This window comes from Pleurodeles waltl, chromosome 1_1 (assembly GCF_031143425.1).
Source record: "Pleurodeles waltl isolate 20211129_DDA chromosome 1_1, aPleWal1.hap1.20221129, whole genome shotgun sequence".
Classification (NCBI taxonomy): Eukaryota; Metazoa; Chordata; class Amphibia; order Caudata; family Salamandridae; genus Pleurodeles; species Pleurodeles waltl.
In genome coordinates, this window is record NC_090436.1 from 908,390,912 (window position 1) to 908,413,873 (window position 22,962).

General features: G+C 44.6%; 1 protein-coding gene across 2 annotated transcripts in view; it reads left to right on the forward strand.

Annotated features, from left to right (window-relative positions):
* Positions 1–22,962, forward strand: part of KDM4C (lysine demethylase 4C) — a 1,395,856-nt gene that overhangs the window by 709,662 nt on the left and 663,232 nt on the right. For both annotated transcript variants that reach the window (XM_069230128.1, XM_069230129.1), the window contains exon 11: positions 12,328–12,737. In XM_069230128.1, the coding sequence (XP_069086229.1) occupies positions 12,328–12,737 (410 nt within the window). The remainder of the gene's footprint in view (positions 1–12,327; positions 12,738–22,962) is intronic.

The window sequence follows — 22,962 nt, forward strand, 5'->3', positions numbered from 1 at the left end:
CACCCGGCCGCCCCCGCGCCGCTGAGGGTGAAATTTCTGTGTGGGCTTGTGTCCCCCCCGGTGCCCTACAAAACCCCCCTGGTCTGCCCTCCGAAGACGCGGGTACTTACCTGCAAGCAGACCGGAACCGGGGCACCCCCTTCTCTCCATTCTAGCCTATGTGTTTTGGGCACCACTTTGAACTCTGCACCTGACCGGCCCTGAGCTGCTGGTGTGGTGACTTTGGGGTTGCTCTGAACCCCCAACGGTGGGCTACCTTGGACCAAGAACTAAGCCCTGTAAGTGTCTTACTTACCTGGTAAAACTAACAAAAACTTACCTCCCCCAGGAACTGTGAAAATTGCACTGTGTCCACTTTTAAAACAGCTATTTGTCAATAACTTGTAAAGTATACATGCAATTCTTATGATTTGAAGTTCCTAAAGTACTTACCTGCAATACCTTTCGAATGAGATATTACATGTAGAATTTGAACCTGTGGTTCTTAAAATAAACTAAGAAAAGATATTTTTCTATATAAAAACCTATTGGCTGGATTTGTCTCTGAGTGTGTGTACCTCATTTATTGTCTATGTGTATGTACAACAAATGCTTAACACTACTCCTTGGATAAGCCTACTGCTCGACCACACTACCACAAAATAGAGCATTAGTATTATCTCTTTTTGCCACTATCTTACCTCTAAGGGGAACCCTTGGACTCTGTGCATACTATTCCTTACTTTGAAATAGTGCATACAGAGCCAACTTCCTACATTGGTGGATCAGCGGTGGGGTACAAGACTTTGCATTTGCTGGACTACTCAGCCAATACCTGATCACACGACAAATTCCAAAATTGTCATTAGAAATTCATTTTTGCAATTTGAAATTTTTCTAAATTCTTAAAAGTCCTGCTAGGGCCTTGTGTGTTAAGTCCCTGTTTAGCATTGTCTTTTTAGAGTTTAAAAGTTTGTTAAAAGTTTGAAATTAGATTCTAGAAACAGTTTTAGATTCTTTAAAAAGTATTCCAACTCTTAGCAGAATAATGTCTGATACAGAGATGCAGGTGGTGGAACTCGACACCACCCCTTACCTCCATCTTAAGATGAGGGAGCTAAGGTCTCTCTGTAATATCAAAAAAATAACCATTGGCTCCAGACCTACCAAAATTCAGCTCCAGGAGCTGTTGGCAGAGTTTGAAAAAGCCAACCCCTCTGATGATGACCTCACAGAGGAAGAAATTAGTGACTTGGAGGCCAATGTCCCTCCTCCAGTCCTAAATAGGGAGAACAGGACCCCTCAAGTCCTGTCTCCAACTGTGTTAGTCAGAAATAGTGAGTCCCTCACAGGAGGGTCCCACATTTCTGAAATCACTGAGGATGCTCTCAGTGAAGATGACCTCCTGTTAGCCAGGATGGCCAAAAGATTGGCTTTAGAGAGACAGCTCCTAGCCATAGAAAGGGAAAGACAAGAGATGGGCCTAGGACCCATCAATGGTGGCAGCAATATAAATAGGGTCAGAGATTCTCCTGACATGTTAAAAATCCCCAAAGGGATTGTGACAAAATTTGAAGATGGTGATGACATCACCAAATGGTTCACAGCTTTTGAGAGGGCTTGTGTAACCAGAAAAGTGAACAGATCTCACTGGGGTGCTCTCCTTTGGGAAATGTTCACTGGAAAGTGTAGGGATAGACTCCTCACACTCTGGAAAAGATGCAGAATCTTATGACCTCATGAAGGGTACCCTGATTGAGGGCTTTGGATTCTCCACTGAGGAGTACAGGATTAGGTTCAGGGGGGCTCAAAAATCCTCGAGCCAGACCTGGGTTGACTTTGTTGACTACTCAGTGAAAACACTAGATGGTTGGATTCAAGGCAGTGCTGTAAGTAATTATGATGGGCTGTACAATTTATTTGTGAAAGAACACCTATTGAGTAATTGTTTCAATGATAAACTGCATCAGCATCTGGTAGACCTAGGACCAATTTCTCCCCAAGAATTGGGAAAGAAGGCGGACCATTGGGTCAAGACAAGGGTGTCCAAGACTTCAACAGGGGGTGACCAAAAGAAAGGGGTCACAAAGACTCCCCAGGGGAAGGGTGATGAGACAACCAAAACTAAAAATAGTAAAGAGTCTTCTACAGGCCCCCAAAAACCTTCACAGGAGGGTGGGCCCAGAGCCTCTTCACAAAACAATGGGTACAAGGGTAAAAACTTTGATCCCAAAAAGGCCTGGTGTCATAGCTGTAAACAGCATGGACACCAAACTGGAGACAAGGCCTGTCCCAAGAAAGGTTCCACTCCAAACTCCCATCCAGGTAACACTGGTATGGCTAGTCTCCAAGTGGGATCAACAGTGTGCCCAGAGCAAATCAGGGTCCACACTGAAGCTACTCTAGTTTCTGAGGGTGGGGTGGATTTAGCCACCCTAGCTGTCTGGCCGCCTAACATGCAAAAATACAGACAGCAACTCTTAATTAATGGGACTAGAATAGAGGGCCTGAGGGATACAGGTGCCAGTGTCACCATGGTGACAGAGAAACTGGTTTCCCCTGGCCAATACCTGACTGGAAAAACTTACACAGTCACCAACGCTGACAATCAGAGAAAAGTACATCCCATGGCAATGGTTACTTTAGAATGGGGAGGGGTCAATGGCCTGAAACAGGTGGTGGTCTCCTCAAATATCCCAGTGGACTGTCTGCTTGGAAATGACCTGGAGTCCTCAGCATGGGCTGAGGTAGAACTAAAAACCCATGCAGCAATGCTGGGTATCCCTGAACTGGTGTGTGTGAAAACAAGAGCACAGTGCAAGGCACAGGGTGAACAAGTAGAGCTGGAGTCTGGAAGAATGGCCCAGCCTACCAAGAGGAAAGGAAAGTCAGTTGGGAAACCAACTGCAACACAGCAGAAGAAAGGGAACCTCTCTTCTCAGGAAGAAGTTCTGCCCTCTGAGGGAACTGAGCCTTTGGAGCTTGAACCTTATCAGGTTGAGCTCTTAGGCCCAGGGGGACCCTCAAGGGAGGAGCTGTGTAAGGGACAAGAAACCTGTCCCTCTCTTGAAGGCCTTAGGCAGCAAGCTGCTGAAGAGTCCAAAGGCAAGAAAAATGGAACGCATAGGGTCTATTGGGAAGATGGACTCCTGTACACTGAGGCCAGAGACCCCAAACCTGGTGCCACTAGGAGAGTGGTAGTGCCTCAGCTGTTCAGGAAGTTCATCCTAACATTGGCCCATGACATTCCCCTTGCTGGACATTTGGGACAAACCAAGACGTGGGAGAGGTTAGTCAACCACTTCTACTGGCCCAATATGTCCAACATGGTTAAGGAGTTTTGCCTCTCCTGCCCCACCTGTCAAGCCAGTGGTAAGACAGGTGGGCATCCAAAGGCCCCCCTCATTCCACTTCCAGTGGTGGGGGTGCCCTTTGAAAGAGTGGGTGTGGACATAGTTGGTCCACTAGAACCTCCCACAGCCTCAGGAAATATGTATATCCTGGTAGTAGTGGATCATGCTACCAGGTATCCTGAAGCTATTCCCCTTAGGTCGACTACTGCCCCTGCAGTAGCCAAGGCCCTCATTGGTATCTTTACCAGAGTGGGTTTCCCTAAGGAGGTGGTGTCTGACAGAGGTACCAACTTCATGTCAGCATACCTAAAGCACATGTGGAATGAGTGTGGAGTGACTTATAAATTCACTACACCATACCATCCACAAACTAATGGCTTGGTTGAGAGATTCAACAAGACATTAAAAGGCATGATCATGGGGCTCCCAGAAAAGCTCAAAAGGAGATGGGATGTCCTCTTGCCATGTCTGCTTTTCGCTTACAGAGAGGTGCCACAGAAGGGAGTAGGATTCTCACCCTTTGAACTTCTGTTTGGTCATCCTGTAAGGGGACCACTTGCCCTTGTTAAAGAAGGCTGGGAGAGACCTCTCCATGAGCCTAAACAGGACATAGTGGACTATGTACTTGGCCTTCGCTCTAGAATGGCAGAGTACATGGAAAAGGCAACCAAAAACCTTGAGGCCAGCCAACAGCTCCAGAAGTTTTGGTATGACCAAAAGGCTGCACTGGTTGAGTTCCAACCAGGGCAGAAAGTCTGGGTTCTGGAGCCTGTGGCTCCCAGGGCACTCCAGGACAAATGGAGTGGCCCTTACCCAGTACTAGAGAGGAAGAGTCAGGTCACCTACTTGGTGGACCTGGGCACAAGCAGGAGCCCCAAGAGGGTGATCCATGTGAACCGCCTTAAGCTCTTCCATGACAGGGCTGATGTCAATCTGTTGATGGTAACAGATGAGGATCAGGAGGCAGAGAGTGAACCTCTCCCTGATCTTCTGTCATCAGACCCAAAAGATGGCACTGTAGATGGAGTGATCTACTCAGGCACCCTCTCTGGCCAACAGCAAGCTGATTGTAGGAGAGTCCTACAACAGTTTCCTGAACTCTTCTCCTTAACCCCTGGTCAGACACACCTGTGTACCCATGATGTGGACACAGGAGACAGCATGCCTGTCAAGAACAAAATCTTTAGACAATCTGACCATGTTAAGGAAAGCATCAAGGTGGAAGTCCACAAGATGCTGGAATTGGGAGTAATTGAGCGCTCTGACAGCCCCTGGGCTAGCCCAGTGGTCTTAGTCCCCAAACCTCACACCAAAGATGGAAAGAAAGAGATGAGGTTTTGTGTGGACTACAGAGGGCTCAATTCTGTCACCAAGACAGATGCCCACCCAATTCCAAGAGCTGATGAGCTCATAGACAAATTAGGTGCTGCCAAATTCTTAAGTACCTTTGACTTGACAGCAGGGTACTGGCAAATAAAAATGGCACCTGGAGCAAAAGAAAAGACAGCATTCTCCACACCTGATGGGCATTATCAGTTTACTGTTATGCCCTTTGGTTTAAAGAATGCCCCTGCCACCTTCCAAAGGTTGGTGAATCAAGTCCTTGCTGGCTTGGAGTCCTTTAGCACAGCTTATCTTGATGATATTGCTGTCTTTAGCTCCACCTGGCAGGATCACCTGGTCCACCTGAGGAAGGTTTTGAAGGCTCTGCAATCTGCAGGCCTCTCTATCAAGGCATCCAAATGCCAGATAGGGCAGGGAACTGTGGTTTACTTGGGACACCTTGTAGGTGGAGGCCAAGTTCAGCCACTCCAACCCAAGATCCAGACTATTCTGGACTGGGTAGCTCCAAAAACCCAGACTCAAGTCAGGGCATTCCTTGGCTTGACTGGGTATTACAGGAGGTTTGTGAAGGGATATGGATCCATTGTGACAGCCCTCACTGAACTCACCTCCAAGAAAATGCCCAAGAAAGTAAACTGGACTGTGGAATGCCAACAGGCCTTTGACACCCTGAAACAGGCAATGTGCTCAGCACCAGTTCTCAAAGCTCCAGATTATTCTAAGCAGTTCATTGTGCAGACTGATGCCTCTGAACATGGGATAGGGGCAGTTTTGTCCCAAACAAATGATGATGGCCTTGACCAGCCTGTTGCTTTCATTAGCAGGAGGTTACTCCCCAGGGAGCAGCGTTGGAGTGCCATTGAGAGGGAGGCCTTTGCTGTGGTTTGGTCCCTGAAGAAGCTGAGACCATACCTCTTTGGGACTCACTTCCTAGTTCAAACTGACCACAGACCTCTCAAATGGCTGATGCAAATGAAAGGTGAAAATCCTAAACTGTTGAGGTGGTCCATCTCCCTACAGGGAATGGACTTTATAGTGGAACACAGACCTGGGACTGCCCATGCCAATGCAGATGGCCTTTCCAGGTTCTTCCACTTAGAAAATGAAGACTCTCTTGGGAAAGGTTAGTCTCATCCTCTTTCGTTTGGGGGGGGGTTGTGTAAGGAAATGCCTCCTTGGCATGGTTGCCCCCTGACTTTTTGCCTTTGCTGATGCTATGTTTACAATTGAAAGTGTGCTGAGGCCTGCTAACCAGGCCCCAGCACCAGTGTTCTTTCCCTAACCTGTACTTTTGTATCCACAATTGGCAGACCCTGGCATCCAGATAAGTCCCTTGTAACTGGTACTTCTAGTACCAAGGGCCCTGATGCCAAGGAAGGTCTCTAAGGGCTGCAGCATGTCTTATGCCACCCGGGAGACCTCTCACTCAGCACAGACACACTGCTTGCCAGCTTGTGTGTGCTAGTGAGGACAAAACGAGTAAGTCGACATGGCACTCCCCTCAGGGTGCCATGCCAGCCTCTCACTGCCTATGCAGTATAGGTAAGACACCCCTCTAGCAGGCCTTACAGCCCTAAGGCAGGGTGCACTATACCATAGGTGAGGGTACCAGTGCATGAGCATGGTACCCCTACAGTATCTAAACAAAACCTTAGACATTGTAAGTGCAGGGTAGCCATAAGAGTATATGGTCTGGGAGTTTGTCAAACACGAACTCCACAGCACCATAATGGCTACACTGAAAACTGGGAAGTTTGGTATCAAACTTCTCAGCACAATAAATGCACACTGATGCCAGTGTACATTTTATTGTAAAATACACCCCAGAGGGCACCTTAGAGGTGCCCCCTGAAACTTAACCGACTATCTGTGTAGGCTGACTAGTTTTAGCAGCCTGCCACAAACCGAGACATGTTGCTGGCCCCATGGGGAGGGTGCCTTTGTCACTCTGAGGCCAGTAACAAAGCCTGCACTGGGTGGAGATGCTAACACCTCTCCCAGGCAGGAATTGTCACACCTGGCGGTGAGCCTCAAAGGCTCACCTCCTTTGTGCCAACCCAGCAGGACACTCCAGCTAGTGGAGTTGCCCGCCCCCTCCGGCCAGGCCCCACTTTTGGCGGCAAGGCCGGAGAAAATAATGAGAAAAACAAGGAGGAGTCTCTGGCCAGTCAGGACAGCCCCTAAGGTGTCCTGAGCTGAAGTGACTCTAACTTTTAGAAATCCTCCATCTTGCAGATGGAGGATTCCCCCAATAGGGTTAGGATTGTGACCCCCTCCTCTTGGGAGGAGGCACAAAGAGGGTGTACCCACCCTCAGGGCTAGTAGCCATTGGCTACTAACCCCCCAGACCTAAACACGCCCTTAAATTTAGTATTTAAGGGCTACCCGGAACCCTAGAAAATTAGATTCCTGCAACTACAAGAAGAAGGACTGCCCAGCTGAAAACCCCTGCAGCGGAAGACCAGAAGACGACAACTGCCTTGGCTCCAGAAACTCACCGGCCTGTCTCCTGCCTTCCAAAGATCCTGCTCCAGCGACGCCTTCCAAAGGGACCAGCGACCTCGACATCCTCTGAGGACTGCCCCTGCTTCGAAAAGACAAGAAACTCCCGAGGACAGCGGACCTGCTCCAAGAAAAGCTGCAACTTTGTTTCCAGCAGCTTTAAAGAACCCTGCAAGCTCCCCGCAAGAAGCGTGAGACTTGCAACACTGCACCCGGCGACCCCGACTCGGCTGGTGGCGATCCAACACCTCAGGAGGGACCCCAGGACTACTCTGATACTGTGAGTACCAAAGCCTGTCCCCCCTGAGCCCCCACAGCGCCGCCTGCAGAGGGAATCCCGAGGCTTCCCCTGACCGCGACTCTTTGAACCTAAAGTCCCGACGCCTGGGAGAGACCCTGCACCCGCAGCCCCCAGGACCTGAAGGACCGGACTTTCACTGGAGAAGTGACCCCCAGGAGTCCCTCTCCCTTGCCCAAGTGGAGGTTTCCCCGAGGAATCCCCCCCTTGCCTGCCTGCAGCGCTGAAGAGATCCCGAGATCTCTCATAGACTAACATTGCGAACCCGACGCTTGTTTCTACACTGCACCCGGCCGCCCCCGCGCCGCTGAGGGTGAAATTTCTGTGTGGGCTTGTGTCCCCCCCGGTGCCCTACAAAACCCCCCTGGTCTGCCCTCCGAAGACGCGGGTACTTACCTGCAAGCAGACCGGAACCGGGGCACCCCCTTCTCTCCATTCTAGCCTATGTGTTTTGGGCACCACTTTGAACTCTGCACCTGACCGGCCCTGAGCTGCTGGTGTGGTGACTTTGGGGTTGCTCTGAACCCCCAACGGTGGGCTACCTTGGACCAAGAACTAAGCCCTGTAAGTGTCTTACTTACCTGGTAAAACTAACAAAAACTTACCTCCCCCAGGAACTGTGAAAATTGCACTAAGTGTCCACTTTTAAAACAGCTATTTGTCAATAACTTGTAAAGTATACATGCAATTCTTATGATTTGAAGTTCCTAAAGTACTTACCTGCAATACCGTTCGAATGAGATATTACATGTAGAATTTGAACCTGTGGTTCTCAAAATAAACTAAGAAAAGATATTTTTCTATATAAAAACCTATTGGCTGGATTTGTCTCTGAGTGTGTGTACCTCATTTATTGTCTATGTGTATGTACAACAAATGCTTAACACTACTCCTTGGATAAGCCTACTGCTCGACCACACTACCACAAAATAGAGCATTAGTATTATCTCTTTTTGCCACTATCTTACCTCTAAGGGGAACCCTTGGACTCTGTGCATACTATTCCTTACTTTGAAATAGTGCATACAGAGCCAACTTCCTACATCATGAAAATAATTTGTGCTTGCACATATAGTCCAATATCAGATCAACATGTTGATAACACAGCGGTTTTCACTTAATTGGATTAGGTTACGTAAATGCTGATGAGAGGAAACGTCAACACTTGATGGACTCTGGCTAGTTAAGACCTGTGGTTTGAAGTTATGCCCATTTGATTCAGGCTCCAGTTTTTTTAAGAAAGTGATGCAAGACCCTACTTGGTCCTCTGCTCCTTCTGGGATGCCGGAGGTGTATATGTTCCCTTTCCTGTTTTTGTCCTCCCATTCAGCTAATTATTTATGAATGCTCTTGGAGCAAACTATGGAGATGACTGTATCCCTCTTCATTTTGGTAGTGACATCCTCTAAGCAGCTTTTCCTTGATTAAGCATGTGAAATCCTATCAGACATTACTTTAAGATATGAGCTTAGGGAGGCAGTATCCTGATGCATAATGTCTATATTCACTGTGGTACTTTGAGGAAAGTCCGGGGCGTCTGAGTTGTGTCAAAAGTTTTGTTGATTTCCAACTTCTTTTAACCATTGAGTCTGGATTGGGTGGTTTGGCTTTAGAGCATTTAAAACTGACTTTGTTATTTTTCCACCATTTTGAGCAGGGAAACAGTGATTCAGCACAAAATATAGATCATCCCTCAGTATAAGACCACGTTTATACCCAGGAAAGTTAGGGGAGGGTTGTGTGGTAGTATCATTCCCCCTTTTATGATATCCAACAGATAAATATACCAAGAAGTTTTAAATTATAGCAGAATTAGCCTTCACTCATGCAGCTAAAATAGCGTGGTTGAGCAGTCAGTCATGATTTATCCTCAATCAGAGAGAGAACAGATTGTTCCGAACATATGTTGAATTGAGCATACAGTTGTGAAGTAGAATAAACACTGGAAGATATAAATACAAGCAGAAGACATGGTCATGGAGAGTCTGTCACCCTACGTGCTAGTATGACAGCTTTAACCTAATTTTGTTCCAGCCCTAGGCAACATCTGCATTGCATCTGCCATCTTGGTAAAGTGTGGGAAAGTCCAAATAGTCCTCGATGGCCTGCCAGCAATCAATGCATCGTGGGAGCCGTTGGAGGCAGTCAGGGAGATGCTCCTCAGAGATTGTCTTGATATGGATCGTGGCACCTCTGTACTCTTTAGGGCTTCTCTTAAAAGCAGAGGTAAGGACGAACACTTAGAAGAATTGGAATTCACAGTTGGAGGGCTGTTTTGTAGGCTTGGGTCAGGGTAAATGGGTTTAGTAGGTGACACGCTTACCAGCTCAGTAGCAGTCATAGGAGTGCTAATGTTGCTTCAAGTCCTCTCAGGCCACGTCCGTCCGTGCCGTTGTGATTCGGATCTCGGCAGGGGACCTGAGTCTCTGATCTTTCCTCGCAGGCTGCGCTGCAGAACAATTGATTATGTACAAAGTGGCTGTTCAAAACCTCATGAAACAGTCACTGTGATTTTCTGAATCCAGTTCTCATAAACCAACATGTTTGTACCCATACACATGCTGGCAATACATATCAATGAAGGAGAAACAAGACGGGGGCTTCTCGCTTAAGCGGACAGCTTTCCTTCCTTTTTGCCTTGCCCCGAATCCACACTGTTATTGCTAATGATTCAAACAATCACATATATGTAAATTGTTATATTCCAACTAAGCCTGCCTATAAAACCCCCTAATAAAATGCATACCCCAATTGCTTGAAAGGAAATGTCAAAATATTCCTGTCAATGTTTGGGAGTGAATTGTATCAAAAGTGATCTAGTGCTCTAAAAAGAAAGAGTACAACCTGAACCACTGTTGACTAGAAAGTTCCTTAGTATATGTAAAAATAACAGTTTTCTGAAAAACAATATTGAATCTCAAAATGGAAAAACTCACCTCCTTTTCAAAGTAGAGGAACAACTTTACTTCCCTTTGGTTTAACCAGTCCTGCATCATGACGCCTGGTAATCAAAACATTTCTTCCAAAAATCATAGACACACTACTGGCGAGTACATTCCTCTTCACATCCGCCACTCCTAAAACTCTCCTCCAACCACTTGTAAGCTGAAATAATTGACAAACATATCTAAAATAGGCTTATACACAATGACACAGCACAGGCATCACAGGCACTGTCATGCTTCTTAAAAGAACGCTTTCAAACCTTTTAACCTCACCCACTCAAAAAAGTAACATATTTTAAACACTATGCACTAGTCTGATCCTCCTTCGCACCTGGGCAGATCTCACCTCGCAGTTTGGAAAGATCCCAGCACAGGTGTAAATCTAATAAAAATTACCAATTGATCTCAAATTGTACATTTCTTAGCAGGTACTGAAAGATATGTGACTTGACATCGTCCAAAACTATATTGAGTTCAGTTTATGCCATGGCCAACAGTTTCGATTGGGACCATGTTTGAGGAAACCATGGTGGACATTAAGTAAGATCAGCTAATGGCCTGTGAGACTGCAGAATTCTCCTATTACAGGCAAACCCCTTATATAAGGGTGAATGCATAAACATTTAAGTTGCCTAGGTAGGCCGAAGACCGGTACACCGTCATATTGGGATATCTCCGTTCCAGCACATTCCCTTCACCTGGGCCACCACCTAAATCCAAACTATAACCAGAGTGATCAAAATGGAGAGCCTGTGAGCATTGGCTAATGCAGCCACAAACGGACTTTTAACACCAACCTTGCTTAGGGGAAAAACTCTCACACTTCTTACTGGATGTCTGAGCAACTGTAGTTATTACAATGGGCTAGTTAAGCATAATCTAGTAACTCTAGTTACTTCTCTATAAAAACAAAACAACGCAAACTGCAAGTTGCCCAAAAAGGTTGCCAGATTATGTAAATCGGATCATGCCAAACTGTTTGTCTGGATACATCTCTGGTTCCCCATAGCACAGAGAATAATAACAATTAATCTATTCTGTATAGCGTGCAAAATCTGCAGACCACCTACTCCTGAAAACAAACTGGGCATCTACTACAACTTAAAATCACACTCAAAATCACACTTAAAGGCCTAACCTCATGCGTGATTAATGTCTGAGGTTATAGAAACGTGCACCTCATTTACCCTTCGTTGTAACGTTCAATAACATTAAGGGCCAATTGAAATTCAAACCAGAGTCTAAGACAACCTGTCCCAGGAGTCCTCTTTGGAGAGCGCCACCGAACTCGAACCTTCATCACCCTGATGTAGTATTTACGATATTTGTGCCACTTTCTTCTGTTACTAGTTCTGCATTGTGTGATTCGGTACGTGTTCATGCTTCATTTTGTGGAAGCTTACATGGCTGATGCTCCATATAGCAACAGAAGTGCAGCACCATGAAATGGCCTCATGTCAGTATATGGCACACAAAACATTTATTCTAGGCCTTTTTTTTTTTTTACTAACTGCAAACGTATATCTTTTGATTTGATACAGTGACTTGGTTGCAATTTTAGGGTAAAGAAACAGAAGCAATAAAGGCATAACATTGTATGATTCAGAAGAGATTAGCTTGTGTAATGGACATTACCGGTAAGTAATCTGAACATTAAATTCTGCACTTCCAGAAATCCATAGCATTTTACAACCTCTATTTTTTTGTGAAAAAAACATATAATTTCTGTACGGTGTTAAGTAACTGTTTCAATTAGGTAGCTCTAAGATTTGATCTGTTAAGTGGGAAAAGTAATAGTATTGTGCAGACCAGTGCAGCTTGCCATGAAGTGAGCATGTCCTGATTATAGTGATGTATGGATACAAGGAGAAATGTATTAACAAAACAATGCTTTCCTTCTCTTTAGGGAACACTGATTCTCGACCTATTCTCAGCAGTCTTCTTGATGTAGAAGCAATTAAAACCGAAGAAAGGGGAACATCTACTGATCTCCAAATAATTAAAACCGAAGAACAGCAAACTGCACCCGAACTGCACAAAATAAAAACGGAAGAGAATGACATGGAAGATTGCAATGCTGCATCCTCTGGTCTTGCGGAACAGTCTGTATGCATGCTCACCCAAACTAGTTGGAGAAAACTAGAGGGTGAGGTCAAGACTGAGGATGAATCAAAGCAGACTGTGTCCTGCCAGAAGACTAATGTATGTATTCTTTCGGAGGCACAGCGCCTTGAAAAAGAAGAAACTAGTAGTGCCTCTTCTGAGGAGGACAGCAGCGACCTTGATGTTACCGATGGTGACATGAAGGCTGAAAAGGTAGCACACCCTATACAAACTGAAAACAAACACTTAATAAATACTCGATATAGTACATTGTGAATGTCATGAAAAGTACAATTTTAATCTAAACTAGTGGTAGGCTAGGGAGAATAAATCTGGATTTGTTCCAGCAGTGTGTTTTAGCACATGATGTAGGGAGCCTGATATGAATTTCACACATCTTCTCATCCTCATGCTGATGTAAGAACCATGATGTGAGGAAGGCAGGGTGCACAAAAGTAGTGGGTGTAAGTGGAGTATGTGTAGACTTTGTGTCTAGGGACACAAAACACTATTCTCCCATGGCTTAAATCAACAGCAGCAGTAGAAACTAAAAGAGGGCCTTATTAATACATATTGAGTATTTTCTCAATAATCTCACAACACCCTTCTTTCATGATGTGGGAGTATTTCACCACATCCATATCTCACTATATGAAAGCCGTTGTGTTTCCCCCAAATTCTATAGGTCACACATGGTAGATTTCCCGAGCCCTAGGAAAGGAAAACTGTCTGACTCCTAACAGGCTTGCCTATATTAATATACCTCTGTGGGGAATGAGTGAGAGGCACTTGTCAAATACTGTTGGAAAATCTCTTATCTGGAACAGCTGTTATAGAGCATCGTCTAGACCTCCTAAATCAGTACATGCAAGTATTGGTATGATTTATTGACACCTTTTGTCTACAGATCTCATGTATCAGAATAATTGTGAATTTCATAGCCAAAATAGCAAATGATATGCACATTAGGGCAAAGGTTGAATAATCCCCAATCATATTTCATCACACATCCCTAATCTGGTAGTCCAGTCCCTCCTTAAATCATAACTAGCTGTCATGTAAAGCTTCTCTGCATACGTTACGGTGCCATCACGTCTAAAGTCAGAACTACATATTTCAGCATCCCTCCAGCAACTAATCAATATATTTAAACTCATCCCTAACATTAATATCTTATATGTCTTCTATGAGTGTGGTACTCTATGGCAGTCGTGGCTTGCAGCGCTAAAAACAGGTGGGGCGGGTGCGGTGCAAGGTGGGGGCGAGGATACATTTAATTATTAAAAAATAAATAAAAAACGTACCTTCTCTGCCGCAGCGCCACTCCTCTTGCTCCCGTCGCTGCAGGCAGGCACAGGCTCCCAGCCTGCCCTGTGGCCAATCCTGATACTGCTGGGATCGCCCAACTGCGTTGCTGGGCTGGAGAGAGCCTACTGTGCATGTGTGTTTGGCCGGCCTCACTGCTAGTCACCCCCATGGGCCTGCCCCTTTCAGAATGAAAGGATAATAAACAAAAGCTTCTGCTGCTGGGAGGGGGGCGACACTCCTCCGCCCTAACGGAGGAGCCACCCCTTCTCTATGGAGAGACCAGGAGTCAACTCACTCTCAAGTAAAAGACCTGATGAGCAATACCTATTGTTCAAAACATAGGTGGATTATGGAAACTGACTGCTACTTTTATCCCTTCTTCTAGGAGGAACTTAAAAAGTCATCTTTCCATGTTGATACATTTCAGTTTCCTTGTTTATTAAAGTACTTCAGAGAATGGAAATTATCCTTTTATTGTCCTCAGAAAACCTGACAGTCTAGCCCACATACGTGATTAGCTGCTCAATTTAAAGTATTAGAAATAAGCAGACATGTCCTCTAGACCTAATACATCACACACTCCAGTGGAGTCACTGTGCTATATGTAACATTTAAAAAGTACATAAGAAGCCCTTCCAGATATCATTTAGGTCTGCCTTGTTTGCTTAGTATTTGGTCGAGCAAGGTTGATGTCATTTGAGACGTCATCAGTGATATGACCAATATTGGCATTTAACATGTCAGGAGATATGTAATATGTGAAAGCATAAGCAGTACATGATAAGGGGTGCAAGTTATAGTTAGTTCACTAAACTTTAACTGATGAATTTAATTGGTTTTGAGTTTTTTTAAGCGTTAACTTTTATCTTGTTTCAACACCTAACTACCATGACGTTTAGTTTTTTAAATGAATTTCTGTTATTTTTAAATATATATTATAATCTTATTACCATACCATAAATCGCCCTCTTCAGTGTGTGTGTGTGTGTATGTATATATATATATATATATACATATATATATATGTTCGATGGCATGTGTAGCTGCAGATACACATGCTGTGCATATCTAGCCATCTAGTGTTGGGCTCGGATTATTGCAAGTTATTTTTCTTCGAAGAAGTATTTTTTTGACTCACGGGATCAAGTGGCTCCTCTTCTCGGTGATAGTGCACATGGGCATCAACTCCTTTGTTAGATTGTTTTCTTTCTGCTGTCTGGTTCGGGACTTTCGATTCGGAAACTTGATATTCTCTCAAACCTTTCTCATACTGTTGGCATTGTCTTGAATGCAGTTTCTTCTGCACTCGATCTGATAGTACCATCGGGATCAAGAATCGCCCTTTCGGGCACTCGCCCCCTCCTTGGGCCTGTTCGGGCCTACTGCGTCATAGCCTGATGGATCAGACTCCATTCCGATTATGTCCTCGTGCCATGCAAAATATCTTTATACCGACCAGCCGTTGATCTGTAATCTGTGTCTTTCTCTGGAACATCGAGACGAAAGCTGTGAGGCATGTTGGTCTTTTCGATCGAAGAAAACACTACGCGATCGAAGGGCACGAAGACTGGAGATGGTGTCCAAGCACATGGAGTCTACCACTGACACCCTCGAAAAGGAGCAGCCACAAACGGCAATTTTGACCCCAGGCTCCAACCAGGGTTCAGACGACAGACAGCCAGTAGCAGCGGCACTGTACGTGAGTACACCTGCCCCAAAACCAGCTTATAAAAGATCAGGCAAGGCCTTGGGTGCATCACTGCTGTCAAGCCAAGGTTCCACCCAGAAAAATTTAATTCTCGACCGACCCTTAGGATCAGCGCCGAAAAAGGCCAAAACACTACATCAACAGGTTACCGTGCCTGTTTTGGTGTCGGGGTCGAGCCAAAAATTACAAACCTCAACCCCCGAGCCGACGCCCAGCATCATCGGATCCAAAAGGAGTACGCTCTGCGTCTGAGCCGAAACCTCGGCCAACAGCTTTGGAGTCAAAACATCTTGGCCCGACTTTGGATACAAAAACATCATCCTATACAGAGGGGACAGGGCCCAAGACATTGACTGAACATTCCTCTAAGGGTGCAAAACATACCTCTAAACAGCAGATTGAGGAATCGGACATTCAACCTATTTTAGAGGTTATGGACCGCAAGCAGAGAAGAATCCAAATCCAGAAAGAGACTGGAAAAATTATTATCCGCCTCCACAGACTAAAAGAAAGTTAGCATTTCAGGAGACTCTTGATACTGCCCCACTACTGGCCAAACTTTTCAAGCATAAGGAAAAGCTGAAACCTATTTCACCACAATTTTCTTTTTCACCACAACCTCTCACTCCACCACCACCTTCACCATCACACTCTCACACTTCTTCATAAGAACAACAAAGGGGTGATTCCAGTTACCCTGCAGACCCATGGGACATGTATGATTCGGATCCTATACCATCTGATGATCCGGATCTCTACCCTACTAGACTGTCCCGACCAGAGGATAGCACAGCTTATAACCAAGTAATATCCAGGGCAGCTGCATACCGCGGAGTAAAAATACATGCAGAACCTTTAGAAGAGGATTTACTTTTTAATACACTGTCCTCAACTCATAAGCAATACCAGTGTTTACCAATGATTCCTGGTATGATTAGGCATGCAGAAGAAATATTTACAGAACCAGTTAAAGCTAGGGTTCTAACACTGAGGATTGACAAAAAATATAAGCCTGTACCGACAGACCCAATTTACATCACACAACAGTTACCACCAGATCCTATTGTGGTCAGTGAAGCCCGGAAGCGTGCCAATAGTCAGTCTTCTGGGTATACCCCACCCTCCTGACAAAGAAAGCAGAAAATTTGATGCTGCGGGGAAAAGGGTGGCAACACAATCACTTGCGTATTGCCATTTCCCAAGCCCTGTTAGCAAGGTATGACAGCACATTGGGATGAGATGCAAGAATTCTTGCAATACCTACCAAAAGAACACCAAAAGCGGGTGCAGCAATTTGTGTAAGAGGGTCAAGCCATAACAAAAAATCAGATTAGGTCTGCTCTAGATGCAGCTGACGCAGCATCACAATTAGATGACATGCATGGTTGAGGTCCTCATGTTTTAAACTGGAGATACAACAGGCAGTCCTTAATATGCCGTTTAACAAACAGCAACTCTTTGGACCAGAGGTGGACACAACAATAGAGAAACTCAAGAAAGACTCTGAGATAACAAAAGCAATGGGAGCCCTTTATACCGTACCATTTTGGGGTTCCTTTCGGAAACCGCAATTTATGAGAGATTTTAAAACCCAGACTTCAGAGTCTTCCACCTCCCATCCAAAGCAAGGACAGCAGTACTACCCAAGGGGGTCATTTAGAGGCTCTTACAGAGGAAAACATTTCAGAGCCAGAGGAAAATTTGCAACCTCAAAGGGTGCTTCCACACCCACTAAAAAATAACTTCCTAAACATCCCACAATCCCATATGTCTCCTGTGGGAAGAAGACTGCAACAATTCCATTCTCTCTGGCAAAACATCACCACAGATCAATGGGTAGTCTCAATTATCCGCAATGGTTATAGCCTAGAGATCATCTCCGCTCCACCAAATATTCCACCTCGTTCTCACAGACTCTCTCCAGAACACACTATTCTTCTAAAACAAGAGGTACAATCTCTATTGCTCAAGGAGGCAATAGAAATAGTTCCCATCTCACAGCAAGGGATAGGTGTATACTCCCTATACTTCCTTATGCCAAAAACGTATAGTTCTCTCAGACCCATTTTCATCTCAGACCTCTAAATCTATATATCCTGTCAGACCATTTATACAAGGTCACTCTACAGGATGTCATTCCTCTACTACAAAAATAAGATTAAATTACAGCGTTAGATCTAAAAGACGCTTACTTCCACATTCCCATACATCCAGCTCACCGCAAGTATTTAAGGTTCGTAATCTCAGACAAGCATTACCAATTCAAGCAACTACCCTTTAGAGAAACAGCAGCAAGAGTGTTCACAAAATGTCTAGCTGTAGTAGTGGCATACCTCAGAAGACAGCACATACATGTCTTCCCTTATCTAGATGATTGATTAATGAAATACAGTACCATTCTAAAATGCAAAAAACACACATACATTACACAATAGATAACTTACACACATTAGAGGTTACAATCAGTTTCCAGAAGTCTCATTTTCAGCCAGCATGAATTCAAACTTATCTAGGTGCAATTCTGAATACTCAATCAGCATTAGCCTACCCAAATCCACAACGGATACAAGCCTTTCACTACCTCATATCACAAATGCAGGTCAGTCAAACTTACACAGTAAGAGCTGTCATGAAACTATTGGGAGTGATGGCATCATGCATAGCCATAGTACCAAATGCGCGGCTAAACATGAGACCACTGCAACAGTGTCTCTCGCATCAATGGTCTCAGGCACAGGGTCGGCTACAGGATCTGGTGTTGTTAGACCGCCAAACTTACAAATCTATGCAATGGTGGAATCACAGCAACTTAACCAAGGTGTGGCTATTTCAAGACCCTGTGCCACAGACCATAATCACAACAGATGCATCAATGACAGGTTGGGGAGCCCATCTCAACAATCTAACGATACAAAGCGAATGGGAATCAATACAAAAAACTTATCATATAAACCACTTGGAATTATTAGTGGTCTTCTTAGCCATCAAGGCATTTCAACCACAGATTATACAAAAAATAGTCTTAATAAGAACAGACAACATGACAACAGTGTATTATCTGAAAAAACAAGGGGGGTGGGGGGGCACACTCATCCCAGTTGTCCCTTCTAGCTCAAACAATATGGAAATGGGCAATTCACAATCACTTTCACCTGCTAGCTGAATACATCCCAGGGATTCACAACCAGCTAGCGGACCTTATAAGCAGGACGCAGGAACAAATACATGAATGGGAGATTCACCCACAAGTAATTCAATATTACTTTCAAATGTGGGGAACACTGTACATAGACCTTTTCACAACAAACATTAAAGCAAAATGCCAAAACTTTGCATCCAGAGAACCACACCTTCAGTGAAGGGCAATGCTCCATGGATCAACTGGTCAGGTATATTTTCTTACTCTTTTCCCCCTCTCCCGTTAATTCAGTTTCTGCTCAACAAAATGCGTCACACTTCCCTCACCATGATACTCATAGCTCCCGTGTGGGCACGTCAACACTGGTACACAACACTGATAGACCTGTCAGTAGTGTTACATCACAAGCTTCCAAATAGACCAGACCTGTTAACTCAGAACAGCGGTCAAATCAGGCATCCCAATCCCAGTGTGCTCAACTTGGCGATTTGGCTCCGGAGGTCATAGAATTTGGATACCTACAGCTTCCATTAGAATATATGGATGTTCTAAAACAAGCACGTAAACCAACAACCAGACAGTGCTATGCAAATAAATGGAAACAGTTTGTATACTACTGTCAGCCATAAAAATATAGATCCATTAAAAGCATCGGAACAGGATATTGTGTTATTTGCTTTTTTTTACAAAAAGCAAATCCTGCCTATTCCTCTATTGAAATTAATCTAACAGCCATATCAGCCTACCTACAAAACAGACAACATACCTCTCTGTTTAGAGTTCCTGTCATAAAAGCATTTATGGAAGGGCTTAAACGCATTATTCCACCTAGAGTTCCACCAGCTCCTGCATGGAATCTTAATGCTGTACTCACAAGACTTATGGGTCCCCCATTCGAACCCATGCACTCTTGCGCTATTCAATTTCTAACATGGAAGGTTGCTTGCTTGGTAGCAATTACTTCCTTGAGAAGAGTAAGTGAAATTCAGGCATTTACTCTAGAAGAACCTTTCTTCCAAGTACACAAACACAAAGTAGTACTTAGGACAAATCCAAAATATTTGCCTAAAGTTGTTTAATCTTTTCACATTAATCAGTCTGTGGAATTGCCAGTCTTCTTTCCACAGCCAGACTCGACTGCTGAAAGAGCTCTCCACACTCTTGATGTTAAAAGAGCTCTATTGTATTCTGCAGACAGAACAAAGGACTTCAGGAAAACTAAACAACTTTTTGTTGCATTCCAACAACCTCATAAAGGTAATCCCATTTCAAAACAAGGATTAGCTAGATGGATTGTAAAATGTATTTCAAACATGCTACCTCAAAGCTAAAAGGCAGCCATTATTAACCATAAAAGCACATTTCACTAGGAAAAAGGTGCCTCCATGGCATTCTTAGGAAATATACCAATGGCAGATATATGCAAAGCAGCCACATGGTCCACACCACATACATTGACCAAGCATTACTGTGTGTATGTGTTATCTAGGCAACAAGCCAATGTTGGAGAAGAGGTGCTAAAAACACTATTTCAAACTGCTTCAGCGCCTACTGACCAACCAGCGCCTACTTGGGAAGAGAACTGCTTTTTAGTCTGTGCAGCTACACATGCCATTGAACGGAAAATGTCACTTACCCAGTGTACATCTGTTCGTGGCTATGTAGTGCTGCAGGTTCACATGCGCCCTCCCTCCTCCCCGGGGGCCTGTAGTCTTCGTAGTACCTATTTGTACATATGTATATACATTTGCATGGACATCTTATTTACTTTTTAAAACTATAGTTGTACATACACAATTCTTTGCTCCTTACTTCACCCTCTTTGGGAAAACAATCTAACAAAGTAGTCGATGCCCATGCGCACTATCACTGAGAGGAGGAGTCACTTGATACTGTGACTCGAAAAAAGACTTCTTAGAAGAAAAACAACTTATAACACTCCAAGCCTAACACTAGATTGTGAGATATGCACAGCATGTGAATCTGCAGCACTACATGCCACGAACAGATGTACACTGGGTAAGGGACATTTTCTGTGTGTGTGTGTGTGTGTGTGTGTGAGTGTGTGTGTGTGTATATATATATATATATATATATATATATATATATATATATATATATATATATATATGATGCATACAGGGTAAAGATGTAATACGGTTTAATCTTGCAGTTGAAAGGTTCTAGTGACATCATAAACTACAAAGCTGAATAGTTAATAAATGTTACCAGAATCCCAAGATGTCAATATAGAATTGTATAAAAGAAGTTACAAGTTATGTATGGTGTACATATTTATTTTAGGGGTAGTTGGTTTGAAACAGGTGCTTTTTTCCAAATGGAAAGAATAAGAAATAGTGGACTATATGGTTTTCTGCAGCAAAAATAATAGAAAAATAATTATGTGCCCAGTGCTTAATCAGTAAAAGAGTGAGTGCTGGTGCCCAAATACCTGCTCACAAGCCTGTGGTGAGCACAATTAAATTTAGAGGTGGCGAGTACTAAAGCTATATAGTCTTTATTCCACCTCATGTCTCTTTAATCTGCTGCCGTGCACTTCCTTGGCCCTTCATCCCACTCTTGCAAGTTTCTGCTTTCTCCTTTTATTACAGGTTTCCCGTCTTTATCTTTCTGTGTCTTTACATTTTGTTTGTTGTTTTGCTCTCTTGCTTTCAGTAAATGTCTGATGCAGAAAAATAAGTAAATTTCCTCAAAAATGAGAGCCAGTGGCCTCCTCTGGCAACTACAGCCTAAAATTAAGCACTCTATGCAAGTGAAAAATTTAGATTATTAGGAAACCCCAAGTAGGAAAGTGCTCTCTTTCTTGGCATGCTTACCCCCAATTTCTGCCTGTTGTCAGTGTGTTTGACTGTGTTCACTAGGATCCTGCTAACCAGGACCCCTTCTTTCCCTTCTAACTTAGTAACTGTACCTTTTTCTCCCCACAATTGGCATACTGGTTGTGAGAAAGTAGCCTCTTTCTAGCCTTGTTACCCCCACTTTTGGCCTGTTTATGAGTATATGTCAGGGTGTTTTCACTGTCTCACTGGGATCCCGCTAGCCAGGGCCCAGTGCTCATAGTGAAGACCCTATGTTGTCAGTATGTTTGTTATGTGGCACTGGGACCCTGCTAGCCAGTACCCCAGTGCTCATAAGTTTGTGACCTATATGTGTTCCCTGTGTGATGCCTAACTGTCTCACTGAGGCTCTGCTAACCAGAACCTCAGTGGTTATGCGCTCTCTGCTTTCCAAATTTGTCACTAACAGGCTAGTGACTAAATTTACCAATTCACATTGGCATACTGGTACACCCATATAATTCCCTAGTATATGGTACCGAGGTACCCAGGGTATTGGGGTTCCAGGAGATCCCTATGGGCTGCAGCATTTCTTTTGCCACCCATAGGGAGCTCTGACAATTCTTACACAGGCCTGCCAGTGCAGCCTGAGTGAAATAATGTCCACGTTATTTCACAGCCATTCACCACTACACTTAAGTAACTTATAAGTCACCTATATGTCTAACCTTCACCTAGTGAAGGTTGGGTGCAAAGTTACTTAGTGTGTGGGCACCCTGGCACTAGCCAAGGCGCTCCCACATCGTTCAGTGCAAATTCCCCGGACTTTGTGAGTGCGGGGACACCATTACACGCGTGCACTGTACCTAGGTCACTACCTATGTACAGCGTCACAATGGTAACTCCGAACATAGCCATGTAACATGTCTAAGATCATGGAATTGTCATCCCAATGCCATTCTGGCATTGGGGGGACAATTCCATGATCCCCCGGGTCTCTAGCACAGAACCCGGGTACTGCCAAACTGCCTTTCCGGGGTCTCCACTGCAGCTGCTGCTGCTGCCAACCCCTCAGACAGGTTTCTAACATCCTGGGGTCCAGGCAGCCCTGGCCCAGGAAGGCAGAACAAAGGACTTAGTCTGAGAGAGGGTGTAACACCCTCTCCCTTTGGAAATAGGTGTGAGGGCTGGGGAGGAGTAGCCTCCCCAGCCTCTGGAAATGCTTTGATGGGCACAGATGGTGCCCATCCCTGCATAAGCCAGTCTACACCGATTCAGGGATCCCCCAGCCCTGCTCTAGCGCGAAACTGGACAAAGGAAAGGGGAGTGACCACTCCCCTGACCTGCACCTCCCAGGGGAAGGTGCCCAGAGCTCCTCCAGTGAGTCCCAGATCTCTGCCATCTTGGAAACAGAGGTGTCTGTGGCACACTGGACTGCTCTGAGTGGCCAGTGCCAGCAGGTGACGTCAGAGGATCCTTCTGATA